Source organism: Oncorhynchus clarkii, chromosome 11, assembly GCF_045791955.1.
Source record: "Oncorhynchus clarkii lewisi isolate Uvic-CL-2024 chromosome 11, UVic_Ocla_1.0, whole genome shotgun sequence".
Lineage (NCBI taxonomy): Eukaryota > Metazoa > Chordata > Actinopteri > Salmoniformes > Salmonidae > Oncorhynchus > Oncorhynchus clarkii.
This window is the reverse complement of record NC_092157.1, coordinates 16,304,785-16,321,371: the sequence shown is the minus strand read 5'-3', so window position 1 is coordinate 16,321,371 and position 16,587 is coordinate 16,304,785. Positions and strand designations below refer to the sequence as shown.

The 16,587-nt window shown below is 42.5% G+C and overlaps 2 protein-coding genes across 2 annotated transcripts; both read left to right on the top strand.

The window, feature by feature from the left end:
- The first annotated feature begins 3,798 nt into the window (after window positions 1–3,798).
- On the top strand, window positions 3,799–5,675 carry LOC139420646 (otospiralin). The gene is made up of 4 exons (XM_071170855.1): window positions 3,799–3,892; window positions 4,275–4,343; window positions 4,975–5,001; window positions 5,194–5,675. The coding sequence occupies exons 2-4, from the start codon at window positions 4,283–4,285 to the stop codon at window positions 5,379–5,381; spliced, it is 276 nt and encodes a 91-aa protein (XP_071026956.1). The 5' UTR covers window positions 3,799–3,892; window positions 4,275–4,282; the 3' UTR covers window positions 5,382–5,675.
- Window positions 5,676–9,947: 4,272 nt separating this feature from the next.
- LOC139420276 (COP9 signalosome subunit 9) lies at window positions 9,948–15,821 on the top strand. The gene is made up of 3 exons (XM_071170178.1): window positions 9,948–10,180; window positions 10,617–10,689; window positions 15,763–15,821. Exons 1-3 carry the CDS (start codon window positions 10,118–10,120, stop codon window positions 15,798–15,800), a joined length of 174 nt encoding a protein of 57 aa, XP_071026279.1. The 5' UTR covers window positions 9,948–10,117; the 3' UTR covers window positions 15,801–15,821.
- Window positions 15,822–16,587: the final 766 nt, after the last annotated feature.

The window sequence follows — 16,587 nt, the reverse complement described above, 5'->3', positions numbered from 1 at the left end:
CTTGGGCACTTGGTACAAGATAGAGAGCATCCTTTGAGAGAGGGAAGTGCATCCAGGCTGACTACTCTCTGAGGGGAGACAACACCATCAGTCTTCAACTCGCAGTTCTAGTCAGTATTTATTTGTGTAAGTGTGTACAGTAGGTGTGAGTGAGTGTGTACAGTATGTGTGAGTGTGTACAGTAGGTGTGTGTGAGTGTGTACAGTATGTGTGTGTACAGTAGGTGTGAGTGAGTGTGTACAGTCTGTGGCCTTTGTAGGCCTCCTTGCTCGCACTCGCTTTTTCAGTTCTGCCCACAAATTTTCTATAGGATTGTGGTCAGTGCTTTGTGATGGCCACTCCAATACCTCGACTTTGTTGTCCTTATTAAGCCATTTTGCCACAACTTTGGAAGTATGCTTGGGGTCAATTGGAAGACCCATTTGCGACCAAGCTTTAACTTAACTGATGTCTTGAGATGTTGCTTCAATATATCCACATCGTTTTCCTCCCTCATGAAGCCATCTATTTTGTGAAGTGCACCAGTCCCTACTGCAGCAAAGCACCCCCACAACATGATGCTGCCACCCCCGTGCTTCACTGTTGGGATGGTGTTCTTCGGCTTGCAAGCCTCTACCTTTTTCCTCCAAACATAACAATGGTCATTATGGCCGAACAGTTCTATTTTTGTGTCATCAGCCCAGAGGACATTTCTCCAAAACATATGATCTTTGTCTCCATGTGCAGTTGCAAACCGTAGTCTGGCTTTTTTTTATGGCGGTTTTGTAGCAGTGGCTTCTTCCTTGCTGAGAGGCCTTTCAGGCTGTGTCAACATATGACTCGTTTTACTGTGGATATGTTACGTTCACTGTCTTCAAACTCCCTGTCATAGACGAGCCAAGGTACAGCGTGCATGTAAGTCTGATGAGTCCAAATGTGTCACGTTCACTGTCTTCAAACTCCCTGTCATAGATGAGCCAAGGTACAGCGAGCATGTAATTCCACATCTTTAATAAAGTGAAACTTTCACAAAAAAACTGGTAAACAGAAACCGAACGTGATGCAACCGTGGAGCACACAAACACACACAGAAATTAAATAGTTACCCACAAACACACACAGAAAATAAATAATTACCCACAAACACACACAGACAATAGATAGTTACCCACAAACACACACAGACAATAAATAATTACACACAAACACACACAGACAATAAATAATTACCCACAAACATAGGTGGGGAAAAAGGCTGCCTAAGTATGATTCCCAATCAGAGACAATGATAGCTGCCTCTGATTGGGAACCACACTCGGCCAAAAACAAAGAAATAGAAAACATAGAATGCCCACCCAAATCACACCCTAAACTAAGTAAATAGAGAAATAAAAAGGCTCTCCAAGGTCAGGGCGTGACAGGATATAGATACTTTTGTACCTGTTTCCTCCAGCATCTTCACAAGGTCGTTTGCTGTTGTTCTGGGGTTCATTTGCACTTTTCGCACCAAAGTACGTTCATCTCTAGGAGATAGAGTGCGTCTCCTTCCTGAGCGGTATGACGGCTCCGTGGTCCCATGGTGTTTATACCTGCGTACTATTGTTTGTACAGATGAATGTGGTACCTTCAGGCATTTGGAAATTGCTCCCAAGGATGAACCAGACTTGTGGAGGTCTAAAATTTATTTTCTGAGGTCCTGGCTGATTTCTTTTGATTTTCCCATGATGTCAAGCAAAGAGGCACTGAGTTTGAAGGTAGACCTTGAAATACATCCACAGGTACACCTCCAACTGACTCAAATGATGTCAATTAGCCTATCAGAAGCTTCTAAAGCCATGTCATAATTTTCTGGAATTTTCCAAGCTGTTTAAAGGCACAGTCAACTTAGTGTATGTAAACTTCTGACCCACTGGAATTGTGATACAGTGAATTATAAGTGAAATAATCTCTGTAAACAATTGTTGGAAAAATTACTTATGTCATGCACAAAGTAGATGTCCTAACCAACTTGCTAAAACTATAGTTTGTTAACAAGATATTTGTGGAGTGGTTGGTTGAAAAATGTGTTTAAATGACTCCAACCTAATTGTATGTAAACTTCCGACTTCAACTGTACCAGAGGTGTGGACTCGAGTCACAAATATGAGGATTTTAGACTCGATTTGACAAAATCAATAAAGTTACGTGCAACTCGACTTTGACTTTAAGACCAATGACTTGTGACTTAACTTAACCTTGAGCCTTTTGACCCAAACTGATGTGAAATGGCAAGCTAGTTAGAGGTGGTGCGCGCTAATAGCGTTTCAATCGGTGACTTCACTCGCTCTGAGACCTTGAAGTAGTTGTTCCCCTTGCTCTGCAAGGTTTGCGGCTTTTGTTGAGCAATGGGTAACGATGCTTCGAGGGTGGCTGTTGTCGATGTGTGTAGAGGGTCCCTAGTTCGAGCCCAGGTAGGGGCGAGGAGAGGGATAGAAGCTATACTGTTACACTGACTTGATACCCTCCCTATGCCCAAATATTAAAAAGATGACATTATCAAAACTGTGCAGAGCATCAACTCTTCATTTAACGGATTACAGTTTGAATCGGACAGCAGCCAATCAAATTGTGCCAGCGAAGAAAAAGTTGCGCGTGGCAGTGCAGAGGAAGGTCGGCGGGTGAATTCAGACTCAACAAAAAACTGGGGTGGACGGTGCGGTGCTACTGCCGCCACTCTATTTCTTGACAGACTTTTATCGAATTTGGTATTTTGCATCACAGGGCCCTGAGATAAGACAGAACATGAAAGTGTTTATGTATCACACACGTAGTCTCCATGTTCCGGTTTTATCTCCCATCTTTGGGATCTGTATTTTTTTCTCAGACATTCAGGCCAGTGTTAAAATTGTAGGCCTACAATTTCAGTTCAGTAGCAGTTGTTTTGATGTACCTTTTAATAAATGATTGTAACTTTATGGCATGATTGTTTTAGGTGTCTAGAGTATATCTGGAGAGAGACAGAGAGCAATATTTTGTTTTTGTTGTCTCTGATGTGTCTTTATCATGGCTACCCATCTATTTCCATGGAAATATAAAGTTTATTTGGAAAGTAATAAATATATATATTTTTAAAAGCAGTCATGATTTGCGTGTATTTAAAATACTAACTATTACTCTGAAAATATATTACTAAAAATATGAAATGCTATTCAATTTGGTGAAGAGCACCTTGTTTAGGACTCAAAACTCAAAGTTTAGGACTTGTCGGTCTTCACTTGAGACTTGACTCAGACTTGAGTGCTAAGACTTGAGACTTACTTGTAACTTGTAAAACAATGACTTGGTCCCACCTCTGCTACCTACAGATGTAGGATCTTAATTTGATAACAATTCTTTTGCTTAGAATTTTCATTTTCACTTTGAAATTTCAGACTTGATTTGCCCTAATGGAAAATGTATTAACCCTTACAAAATGGTCCATTAATTATAATCCACATAGTCATTTTAATATACTGTTGCTGCAGGATTATTTTCCTGCTGTAGCAAACTGGCTCAAATTAAGATCCTACAGCTGTACCATCTAAGTTCTACTATCTATCTATCTATCACATTATTTTATATTTATAGACTTTGCAGACTGTAGTGGTAGACCTGTTAGTTTATAATGTGGTTTGATTGATTTATTGTCAAGCTATGTAACAATGGTGATGGTTGCTTCATGGGATGAATATAATGCCGACAGCATGAGTTAGTTCTCTGGCCTCAAACTGAAGACGTGTGGTTGTGACAAGGGTATGTGGGGAGGGCTGTGTGTATGTGTGTATTGGGTGGGACGTGTGATCTTATAACAGGATCCTGCTGCTTCATTCCTGCCGTGAGCTTTAGACTCTTCTAGACCCCGAGACAGACAGCACCTCTGGAACGACACACACAGGTAAAAAGAACAAGACTCTTCTCACTACAACCCAGTGTTGTTGTTTTGATTCTGATTAATATGTACAGTTTAGAGTTAGTAGTTTAGGGGGGTTTTCTTCAATGAACTCTAGGCTATGTGTATAATATGTGTTTTTACAATGTCTACTCGGGCGGTTTAGAGTGTTGATTGAGGACCTAGTAGCTGAGAAATGTAACTGTTTGTCATGATTGTATTTTTTTATTTTGCGTATTTATGCATGTGTAGTTTTAAATGTGTATATTGTATCTCAATGTGTATTGTGTCCACAGGGCTCACCTGGAAATGAGACCCTCAGTCTCAGTGTTGACCCCCTGTTAAAATAAAGTTTAAAACAATTATAATAATGTGTTTGTGTTTTCAGAAGTCAGGATGAAGTTGCTGGTTCAGCTTAGTATTCTCTTCCTCTGTCTCATCGCCTGTAAGCTCACTGGTGAGTCTCTCTGCCTCCATTAAAATGAGGCTGCAAATAGAAGTCTCCATCACAGCAGTGTTTCCTTAAACTATTACTAATCATCAGCAACCTCTGGGATAACCTCAGTTATTTTACCTTCTGCTTACTCTTAGGGGGTTTAGGCCGGGACTGATGTTAAGCATTTTATGTAAAATCTATTAGTAAATAGTGCTATATGTGTAATCCATATTGTGTGTCGTTGTATGTAGTTAATCCATATTAAAGTGCTAGAATAAGTACACAGCATTAGAAGTTAACTGACTCAGAGCTGGAGATAACTATGACTTAATGGTGGATTCAGGAATTACCGCTTTCTGCATACATAAGGAGAGGTTTGTTATGAGAACTGCATGTGGACAAAGAGCACTGTGTGTGTGTGTGTGTGTGTGTGTGTGTGTGTGTGTGTGTGTGTGTGTGTGTATGTGTGTGTGTGTAAACCCAGTGAGGAATAATATTTGAGGAGGAAGGAAGAAAGTTTCTTCAGGTATCCCAGAGTCCTCAGGGAGGGGCAAATTTTTCCGAAATCTCAATCCCTTCTTTGTTTGTGGAATACGTGAAATGCTCCAGAATGCTAAACTTCTCTCCATCTCTCCCCCTCTCCTCTTTACAGATGCCAGAGCCTTCACCCCTGAAGGAGGTAAAATAGACACACACACACACACACACACACACACACACACACACACACACACACACACACACACACACACACACACAGACCTTCTGTAACATGTGCTGATAGGCCCTACATTATTATTATATTATGTAGACTTCCTTGGGGTTGTCAGTCAGTGATTGTTGTGATTTGTTTTTGTCTGTGTGTCTGTAGTTCCATATGATGAGCCCCCGGCAGTCCCATACTGGCCCTACACCACCTCAGACTTCTGGCACTACGTAGAGTACTTCAGGTCTATTGGAGCCTACAACCACATCAATGAAATGGCCCGGGCCTTCTATGCTCACCAACACCTGGGAGACACACTGGGATATGAGACCAACGAGGGACATGAACATTGAGGAGAGAGAGAGAGGGAGGGTAGAGGGAGAATGAGATAGAGAAGGTGGGGAGAGGGGCAAGAAGGGATAAAATAGGGGGAGAATATAAGGAGAGGGGGAGGGAGGAAAAGAGGGCAACATAAGGATAAGTCATATTGTCAATTGAAATGCATTTAAAAAACAAGGTTATATAAATATGTATTTGGCCATATCATTAAATATATGAATGCATCTCACAGATGAGAAAAAAACCTTAATTCCAAACACTGCTATAATCTAAAAAGTTATATCAATGTAATGTGCAATAATAATACATTTTGACAAGAAATGTGATCTCGTTGTCATAATTTATTGTCTTTAATTTGGATACTTGCAAGGATTAGGGATAGGGATTTTGTATGTGGAATTTTCACAAAATATAGATTTATTTTACAATTACCTATGAGTTTCCAATCCTAGGTATGTTACTCCTTTCATCACCTGGGTGTTTGTCCAATGTTTTACATAGTTTTATCTACATTTTAGCCAACCTTCAATCTCTACCTACACCCAAACCACCAGTTGATTCCTTGTGACAGTCAAGCCCATTATATTGTTACAAAAAAAAAAAGTGGTGTTAGTGTAGAGCAGGGCTCTCCAATCATGTTCCTGGAGAGCCACCCTCCTGTAGGGTTTCCCTTTAACCCTAGATGTAACTAACCTAATTCAGCTACTCAACCAGCCAATTCTTAGAATCAGGTGGGCTAGATTAGGGTTGGAGTGAAAACGTACAGGATGGTAGCTCTCCAGGAACAGGGTTGAAGAGCCCTGGTGTAGAGGCAAGCGGTGGTGAGGAAGATTGGTGTCAAGCACAAAAAGAAAAAAAACTTACTCTGGTAGGTCAGAAATGGAACTTGACAAGAGTGAGAATGAATTACCTGCGGAGGCAGGTAATCGTCCCTATGATGACAAAGATGATTCTGGCCCGGTGGGAGTGAGATGTTTGGAATGAATGGATCCTTGCCTTCTGGCTGGTCCATATGTGGTGTCAGGTTGGGTGGAGAAGAGGTTGGGGACTGTGGAGTCTGTGAAAGTAACTCAAAGTGGACTCGTGATGATTTTTTGCGTTTCTTCCATCCAGAAGGAGCAGGCACTCTGCACCATGTGCCTCGGGAAAAGAACTGACTTAAAGCTCCTCTCTGTTGGCCTTCAATAAGTCAATATATTCACCTTGTCAGCGTAAAATAAGTATGCTATGGGCTATGCAGAGCCGAGGTCGGGTCCATTCAGGTCTATCAGCTGTAGTTACATAGACCCGAGACCTGATGTCAATCAAACAGGACCTGACCAGGACCCGAGGGAAAAGTTAGAATTTTGGACCCACTTAGGTCCCGGGTTGGGTCTCGGGGATTCGGGTTCAGGTGGACCCATGAAGATGTCAACTGTGACAGTCTGCTGTGACTGCGGAGGCAGTGAAGAGAGTAGTAGAGGAAGATGGGTCCAAGGCGAGGGATCCTAAGAGGCTCCCTGTGAGTAGGCCGAGGCCAATAGAGAGTGATAGGAATAACGTGCTTCTTCAGTAAGGTTGGTTTCTTAGCATTCATAACCAATGGTTATCAACCTTACTGCAGAAATGGAACGTAAATCACAGAAAATAGATGTGGTGGCAGCTGCAGAGAAGTTCTTGGGTGTACAGGATTTTACTGCAGAAGAGTTACAAGGTGTGCTGAACGATAGCGTCCCGTCCTCTCAGGCTGCCGGGCTGGTGTAGGATCAGATAGGGCCAAGTAGTGGAATAGTGGTGAGGTTTTAATGGGTGTAGTTGATAGGGATGAATGGAGAGGCCGTGACCCACCTCACACTCCAGTACAGTAGGTGGCGGTGTATGCCAATTTAAAGAAGAATGTCACATTCGTCGTAAGGATCGGACCAAGGCACAGCGTGAGTAGAGTTCCACATAATTTTAATACATCAAAACTCAATGAACAAAACAACCAAACAAAACGTGAAGCTACTGATGTGCACTAAGGCAACTATACACAGACAAGATCCCACACCAGAAAGTGGGGAAAAGGGCTGCCTAAATATGATATCCAATCAGAGACAATGATAAACAGCTGGCCAACATAGAAATACAAAACATAGAATGTACAAAAACTAGAGTACCCACCCTAGTCACAACCTGACCTAACCAAAATATATAGAAAAACAGGGATATCAAAGGTCAGGGCGTGACAAAGAATAAGAAGAAGTGGCGTTGATCTATGCTAGGGGAAACTTTGATGGGGAGGCTGATTGTCGGGAACTTGTTGTTGGAAGATGGCGGAAGCAGATGTTCTGTTTGAATCAGATGGCGTGTCGAGTGGAGATGAGAAGAATTGGAATACAGTGACGAATACATAAAGAAATTAGAGAAGTAAAATAGTAGTGGAATCTTGTAAATCCAAGCCTAGTTTTTTTTTTATGGTCGGAGTAAGGGTTTTGGATCGATGGAGTTACCTGGGAGATCCGTTTGTAGTCTCTATGAAAATCGCGGCTGCATTGGGTAAGGTGGTGTTGGTGAAAGTAACGAGAAGTGGCCTCAAGAAAATATCAGATTGGAATGTGTGATGTGTGGATCTTCGAAGCAGGGCGCCTATGAAGAGTGTTATCTCTGAGGTGCCGCATGAGGTGAATGCAAAGGATATACGTGAAGAATTGGATCAAGTGGTTGGTGCACACCGACTGACCCGCATGGTGGATGGAGCGAGGAAGCCCACTCCATCCATTCTGTTGTTTTCTGAAGAAGAGTCTCTGCCTTCTCACGTGTATTTGGGTTTTATGACATACCAGTGGTGTAAAGTACTTAAGTAAAATTACTTTAAAGTATAACTTAATTTTTTGGGGGTATCTGTACTTTACTATTTATATTTTTTTTATAACTTTTACTTCATTACATTCCTAAAGAAAATAATGTACTTTTACTCCATCCATTTTCCCTGAAACACAAAAGTACTCGTTACATTTCGACAGGAAAATGGTTAATTCATACACTTATCAAGAGAACATCCCTTGTTATCCCTACTGACTCTGATCTGGTGGACTACCTAAACACAAATAGTTCATTTGTAAATTATGTCTCAGTGTTGGTGTGTGCCCCTGGCTATCCGTCAATAAAACATGTAATACAAATTATGCCGTCTGGTTAGGAATTTGAGACTATTAATACTTTTACTTTTGATACTTAAGTATATTTTAGCAATTTCATTTACTTTGACTTTTACATTAGTCATTTTCTATTAAGGTATATTTACTTTTTTCTCAAGTATGACATTTGAGTATGTTTTCCACCACTGAGATACCCTGTGAGAGCCTACGTGACCAAACCCATGCATGTGTAAAGTGTATGTAGACGGGAGGAGTATCATATGCCAGCTAAATCTAAATGCTGCAATTGTGGTAGTGAACATGCACCCAAATTCCTGAAGTTTCCTGTTCGGGTGAAGGTGACAGAGGTGGCAAGAATAAGGCCTGTCCAGAATGTCTCCTATTCGGAGGAAGCGAGAAGAGTAGAAGAAAGGAGTGAAGTTGAAGAAATAATGTTAGTAGGCGTAGAGACACTAGAGGGATACTGACATCCTGCATGCTAAGGTGGACTTTGTTGCATTTATTGCATTGGTTTTCAACTGCACAGCGCAAACAGAGAGAAAATCTGAGAAAATAGTCATCATTGTGAGTGCGGCTGAGGCATTACAAGGAATCCTTTCGATTAATGCTTCGTCCTCACAGGCCCCTGAGCCTGTGTATGGATGTGTTTTGAATTGTGACTGAAGGAGTGAGATTATTTATTTATTTTTGTTACATTTTGTATGTTATTTTTGTTTCGCTACCCTGTACAGTAGGTGGCGGCAATACACCAACCTTAAAGAAGAAGAAGTGAGTAGGCTCAAATTCCATGTCAGCAGTGAATAGTTTATCATCTGGTAAATATAATAGGAGTGACCTACTATTGGAGGCATTCATGTTATTATAGAGAATTGAGAGACTGGGTGTAGTAGTGAGATTCTGCTGGGTCCCAGCACATTCGGGTGTGGAAGGGAATGAAGTTGTAGACCAGATAGTTAAAGAGCTTTGAAACAAGATATAATTGATATTAATGTTCCACTGGGTAGTGATGAGGCCAAATGTAAGATCAGAGCCATTTTGATAGATGTGTGGCAGAAGAGATGGGACTCTGAGCCCAAGGGACGTCATTTATATGAAAGAAAGGTTGGTGGACCAAGATTAAAAAGTCAGATTAGGAAGGAAGAGGTGGTGTTTGCTCGATTACACCTAGGACATTGTACTCGTCATTACATCTGGTTGGCAAGCATGTGAATGGTTTGTGTCTGGAGTGTATTGTTGATGAAACAGTAGAGCATGTGTTATTTTATTGTTGTTAGTATGTTGGGAGAGAAAGATTGAAGTGTAGGGTCATTGAGGTTGGACGGGTTTGAGGGGGGGGGGTTGGAAGGGATTTGGGGGATGGTCTATTAGAAGTTAGTAGGGCTCTTTTTTATTTTCTCAGAAGTACTGCTTTAGGTAGGAGGATTTAGAAATGTGGAGCTAATGTTGTAAACCGTGATTGACCACACACTTCAGCACAGTAGGTGGCGCCATGCACCTTTAACGGTTGTTTTCGGGCCGCCATATATCATAGAAGAAGAAAGGTCCGATTTGTTTTGTTTACTTTGACAGAAAACAGCTTGGTAGCTAACGTTAATATTCTTTACGGTAACTCGTCAAAGACAGAAATTATCATGAAACCAGCGGTGGACGAGATGTTCCCTGAAGGCGCCGGGCCTTATGTGGATCTAGACGAGGTTAGTAATCATCAGGTTACAGGAAAGAATCACCGACCTAGCTAGCTAACGTTACCATGTTAACGCCAACAGTCATCTAGCCACCTACATACAGTAAGTGACTCGGATACAAAAAACGCCCGCTGTTATCCAGTCATCTTGTTCAACACACAGTTGTTGGGAACTTGCTACTACTAACGTTAGCTAGCTAGCTATGTTTAGAAGGCATATATCTGCATTTTGTCAGAGGCTAGAATGTTGTGTAGCTGTAGCGTTAGCACATATAACGTTAGTTGTTTTTAACGTAACGTTAGCTAGTTACACGGTTACCCTTTTGTCTGTAGACTGAACGAACTGTCTTTGATTTATTGTACTTTTCTTGTTGAGCTCATATGTGTTTTATGTACGTTGATAAATGGCTAACATTATGAAACTGTACCTGGTGTGTGTTCTTCAGGCAGGGGGCAGCAGCGGTCTGCTCATGGACCTGGCAGCAAATGAGAAAGCAGTGCACTCAGACTTCTTCAACGGTGAGATACACACACACACACACACACACACACACACACACACACACACACACTAACACGGTAGGCAGGGCAGGGCAGGAGGCTAGAATAGACCCGTTTTTCTCAAACATATTCTTGAGTAACTCTAGTCATTACACTTATTTGTTATATTCCGGTACTAGAATTCCTGATTTAATCTAATAGAGTGCTGATCACCTGTTGAATCAGGTGTATTGCTGCGGGAATAGATCAAATAAGTGGAATGGCTGGAAATGCTGGAGAATAGGTTGGGGGAGACACTGGGCTAGACTGTGTAGAGGCTATGTCAAATATCTATGTGACTAGGGAGGGGTCAACTAAAAGTGTTCTGTGTAGGGATGTGCATCTTTCCCTTTCAAGACGGTTCCATACATATAGATACATGGGCTCCTATACGATACAGGAAAGATATGTTTTAGTTAGTTTGAAACTAATCGATCCGATTCGATATGATGCACTACATTTTTTTGCATAAACACATTCATTTCCCATTCTAAATTCTAATCTGCTGATGATAAAGCTCATGAGGTGTGTGTGTGTGTGTGTGTGTGTGTGTGTGTGTGTGTGTGTGTGTGTGTGTGTGTGTGTGTGTGTGTGTGTGTGTGTGTGTGTGTGTGTGTGTGTGTGTGTGTGTGTGTGTGTGTGTGTGTGTGTGTGTGTGTGTGTGTGTGTAAATTATATATGTCTATGGTGCATGTACTACGTAGGCACCTGAGCTGCGTCATAAGGGAGACTAGGCATCTACCACCCCACTATCAGATGAGTTTTTTGTCCCCACTTTGGTTCTGAAATCACCATCACCCACATTATCTTGTCCTTTTTGCAGATTAAGTGTTTGAGCTAGTAATGGATCAATATTTATCATTTACAAATGCGCTATGACATAGCCAATGAATATATAGCACAATTTTGGATTCCACCCCGATCTCGTTTGGAAGTTTTTATGGAGAGATCTTCTCGTTTCGGTCATGCAAAAGTGCTCATCACCCAATGTGTAGATACACACAGTTGAAGTCAAACGTTTACATACACCATAGCCAAATAAATTTAAACTCAGTTTTTGACAATTCCTTACATTTAATCCTGGTAAAAAAATCCCTATTTTAGGTCAGTTTGGATCACCACTTTATTTTAAGAATGTGAAATGTCAGAATAATAGTAGACAATGATTTATTTCAGCTTTTTTTTTTTTAATCACATTCCCAGTGGGCCAGAAGTTTACATACACTCAATTAGTATTTGGTAGCATAGCCTTTAAATTGTTTAACTTGGGTCAAACATTTTGGGTAGTCTTCCACAAGCTTCCCACAATAAGTTGTGTGAATTTTGGCACATTCCTCCTGACAGAGCTGTTGTAACTGAGTTAGGTTTGTAGGCCTCCTTGCTCGCACATGCTTTTTCAGTTCTGTCCACACATTTTCTACAGGATTGAGGTCAGAGCTTTGTGATGGCCACTCCAATACCTTGACTTTGTTGTCCTTAAGCCATTTTGCCACAACTTTGGAAGTATGCTTGGGATCATTGTCCATTTGGAAGACCCATTCACTACCAAGTTTTAACTTCCTGACTGATGTCTTGAGATGCTGCTTCAATATATCCACATAATTTTCCTCCCTCATGAAACCATCTATTTTGTGAAGTGCACCAGTCCCTCCTGCAGCAAAGCACCCACACAACATGATGCTGCCACCCCCGTGCTTCACGGTTGGGATGGTGTTCTTCGGCTTGCAAGCCTCCAACCTTTTTCCTCCAAACATAACGATGGTCATTATGGCCAAACAGTTCTATTTTTGTTTCATCAGACCAGAGGACATTTCTCCAAAAAGTACGATCTTTGTCCCCATGTGCAGTTGCAAACCGTAGTCTGGCTTTTTTATGGAAGTTTTGGAGCAGTGGCTTCTTCCTTGCTGAGCAGCCTTTCAGGTTATGTCGATATAGGACTCGTTTTACTGTGGATATAGATACTTTTGTATCCGTTTCCTCCAGCATCTTCACAAGGTCCTTTGTTGTTGTTCCAACATCGATTTAAATCGCACCAAAGTACGTTCATCTCTCGGAGACAGAGTGCGTCTCCTTCCTGAGCGGTATGACGGCTGCGTGGTCCCATGGTGTTTATTCTTCCGTACTATTGTTTGTACAGATGAACCTGGTACCTTCAGGCGTTTGGAAATTGCTCCCAAGGATGAACCAGACTTGTGGAGGTCTACAATTTATTTTTTGAGGTCTTGGCTGATTTCTTTTGATTTTCCCATGATGTCAAGCAAAGAGGCACTGAGTTTGAAGGTAGGCCTTGATATACATCCACAGGTACACCTCCAATTGACTCAAATGATGTCAATTAGCCTATTAGAAGCATCTAAAGCCATAACATCCTTTTCTGGTATGTTCCAAGCTGTTTAAAGGCACAGTCAACTTAGTGTATGTAAACCTCTGACCCACTGGAATTGTGATACAGTGAAATAATCTGTCTGTAAACAATTGTTGGAAAAATGACTTGTGTCATGCACAAAGTAGATGTCCTAACCGACTTGCCAAAACTATAGTTTGTTAACAAGATATTTGTGGAGTGTTTGAAAAATGACTCCAACATATGTGTATGTAAACTTCCGACTTCGACTGTATATATATATATATATATATATATTTTTTTTTTAAAGACGAATAATATTTTTCGAAAATCAAATGTTATTTGTTACACAACAGGTAGACCTTACAGTGAAATGACACTGATTGTGTAAATCCAAACAATGCTGATGAACCTGAATAATCCAAATAAAATCGGTTCTAAGCTGTTCAACAGGTATAGGCAGAGTTCTGTCTCCCATTCTTTTTGTTCTCTCCGGTAAAACACCATTTTTAACAGCGCATAGATAACAATAACCTAGCAAATGACACCGGTTGTCACTCCACTAATAAAGCCAGATATCACTCAAACTGTTTAAGCATTTGAATGCTGAAGAACAGGCCGCCTACCTGGCGTTGGTCAGCGAGTGGAACAGGGCACAGTGCGCAGGCAGTTTGACTAGGCTACTGGTATTACCTGGGGTTGTTGCCTGGGGTTGTTGCCTGGGGTTGTTGCCTGGGGTTGTTGCCTGGGGTTGTTGCCTGGGGTTGTCTGGCATGCAAAATGACTTGTAGATCAATGACTGTCAAAGCAGTTCCACACTGAAACAGAGGAAGCTTCAGTTGTCACAAAATAATAGAGGTATTTTAGGATGGTAGAAATAACGTAATATGTGCAAACACAAAAATGTGAACCGGAGATTCAAAACATTTGAATCGGTTTTCTGACCATTGCATGCTACATTTGGATCAGTTTGGGATCCGCGATACACTTGCATCCTTAAACATTTGAACCGGGGACTGATGCGTGTTGGTGAATCGTTACATCCCTAGTTCTGTTTGTGTTTGTTTTGCCAACAGGGCCGTATCTCAGTAACTAACACACGTATTTTCCATGTAAACCTCAATTTACACAAACGCAGACACACACCACACAATGTAGCTAATGTGTTTTTCATCTGGCAGTTAGCTACAGGACAAACAGTTTGTCTCAGTAGCACATGACCTAGAAACTGATCATTAAAAAGAGGAGAGGAACGCTAAAGAAGGAGATGTAAGGGGTAGTAGTAGGTGAAGGGGGAATGGGAGGAGTGGGGGAGTAGAGGGAGAGAGAGAGCGAGAGGACAGGAGGAATGGCAGATGAGATGGTTAAGTATGTAAAGTAAGCGAGGAGAGGGGGAGTAGGACAAGGAGGAGAAGAGAGGGGAAGGAGGAGAAGAGAGGGGAAGGAGGACAAGGAGGAGAAGAGGGGGGAGGACAAGGAGAAGAAGGGAGGAGGACAAGGAGGAGAAGAGAGGGGGAGGAGGACAAGGAGGAGAAGAGAGGGGGAGGAGGACAAGGAGGAGAAGAGAGGGGGAGGAGGAGAAGAGAAGGGGAGAGGGGGAGGAGAAGAGAGGGGGAGAGGGGGAGGAGGAGAAGAGGGGGAGGAGGACAAGGATGAGAAGAGGGGGAGGAGGAGAAGAGAGGGGGAGGAGGACAAGGAAGAGAGGGGGAGGACAAGGAGGAGAAGAGAGGGGGAGGAGAAGAGAGCAGGACAGGTAGGGAGGAGGACAAGGAGGAGAAGAGATGGGGAGGAGGATAAGGAGGAGAGGGGAGCAGGACAGGTAGAGGGGGAGTAGGACAAGGAGAAGGACAGGTAGAGGGGGAGGAGAACAAGGAGGAGAGGGGAGAAGGACAGGTAGAGGGGGAGTAGGACAAGGAGGAGGACAGGTAGAGGGGGAGGAGGACAAGTAGAGGGGGAGGAGAACAAGGAGTAGAGGAGAGGACAGGTAGAGAGGGAGTAGGACACGTAGGAGGACAGGTAGAAGGGGAGGAAGAGGACAGGTAGAGGGGGAGGAGGAGAGGGGGATGATAAAGGGGTTTATGGTTCCTGTTAGACTGAAACTCAGCAGGACACTTAGCCAGCCTGCCGCTTTGAACACACATACACACCACGTATCATACACGCACACCCAGCAGAAAAACACATTCCCCTGTGTTTCTGTGGTGTCTGTGATTGTGTCCTTTAGTGGTTGTAGCTCCCCTAAAGCAGCACTCACATCTGTTAACACCAAACCCCTCCTAGAACCTGAAGTCTTGAGAGCCCAGATACTACATACCAAATACTAACATATGGTACTACTGCATGATCTGTTATGAATCATACATAACTATTTTAGGATGTTTTCAAACTTCAGCATGCCTATCATGTCAGTCATCTAAGTGTCAGCACATAGGAGCTGTCAATCAAATCAGAAACTCACTGACCTATCCTTTCTGTCTGTCTCTGTTTCTCTGTCTTTCTCTGTCTGTCTCTGTTTCTCTCTGTCTGTCTCGGTTTCTCTGTCTCTCTCTGTCTGTCTCTGTTTCTCTCTGTCTGTCTCTGCTTCCCTGTCTCTGTTTCTCTGTCTCTCTGTCTCTCTCTGTCTGTCTCTGTTTCTCTCTGTCTGTCTCTGCTTCCCTGTCTCTGTTTCTCACTCGGTCTCTCTGTTTTTCTCTATCTGTTTCTCTCAGACTTCGAGGATTTGTTTGATGATGAGGACCTGCAGTGAATGAAGACCCCCCCCCCCCCCCCCCCCCCCCCCCAACACACACACTGCCACTGTGTTTGTTAAAAAATAAAGGCTCTTTTAAAAAGCAGATGTGTATGTGAATTCTGTGGATCCCATGCATTCCATAGCTGAGCTAAATGATCAGTGTTGCTTTAGAGTGGTCGTGCTTCAATGTGCTGCGGCAGGCAGGTCTTTAGGCGCTGAGAAACACCTGTTAGTGGACTAATAATTACATACTCCATAATATCACATGCACACTCATACCTAGAATAAATATATAGGACATCCCCAGTTAACATTTCCAGTATGTTGATGGCTACTGGACAGCAAGGCCTTAGACAGTGTCAAATGGGTTGTATTCAGTAGTGCACACTGTAGCACCATAACAAGTTGGATACAAAACACACCGGTGACAAATGCATATATTTATATCCATCTCTGTGTGGCTGCGACCTAGTTGGAGTGTTTGGTGAGTCTGAAACCATCACCTGTTAGGTTTGGGTGCTATTGCATCTTACAGGGACGTTGCTCGAGAACCACTGTACGGATGGATGTGTACAGTGGTGTGTGTAAACCCTCAGTTACAGGGCAGATGTGTCTGAACAGTAGAACTAATGAGGAAACTAGCACCTGAAATGACTGATGGGCAGACCAGCTGTCAGTGTGTGCCAACAGAGCTGTCTAACAGCAGCTAGCATGCAGGGTTTTGGGCCTTCCTCCTACAAAATGGGTTCTGGGAAGTGCTTATGTGGCTCCTTTACCCTCCTTTCCCCCTTCATTATTTCCC

What these genes read in the sequence shown, in the direction of transcription:
- LOC139420646 (XM_071170855.1), top strand. Translation starts at nt 4,283, where the DNA reads ATGAAGTTGCTGGTTCAGCTTAGTATTCTCTTCCTCTGTCTCATCGCC. An exon ending in CATCGCCTGTAAGCTCACTG is followed by an intron (nt 4,344 to 4,974) that starts GTGAGTCTCTCT and finishes TCCTCTTTACAG; the next exon opens with ATGCCAGAGCCTTCACCCCT. An exon ending in AGCCTTCACCCCTGAAGGAG is followed by an intron (nt 5,002 to 5,193) that starts GTAAAATAGACA and finishes GTGTGTCTGTAG; the next exon opens with TTCCATATGATGAGCCCCCG.
- LOC139420276 (XM_071170178.1), top strand. Translation starts at nt 10,118, where the DNA reads ATGAAACCAGCGGTGGACGAGATGTTCCCTGAAGGCGCCGGGCCTTAT. An exon ending in CTTATGTGGATCTAGACGAG is followed by an intron (nt 10,181 to 10,616) that starts GTTAGTAATCAT and finishes TGTGTTCTTCAG; the next exon opens with GCAGGGGGCAGCAGCGGTCT. An exon ending in GCACTCAGACTTCTTCAACG is followed by an intron (nt 10,690 to 15,762) that starts GTGAGATACACA and finishes TGTTTCTCTCAG; the next exon opens with ACTTCGAGGATTTGTTTGAT.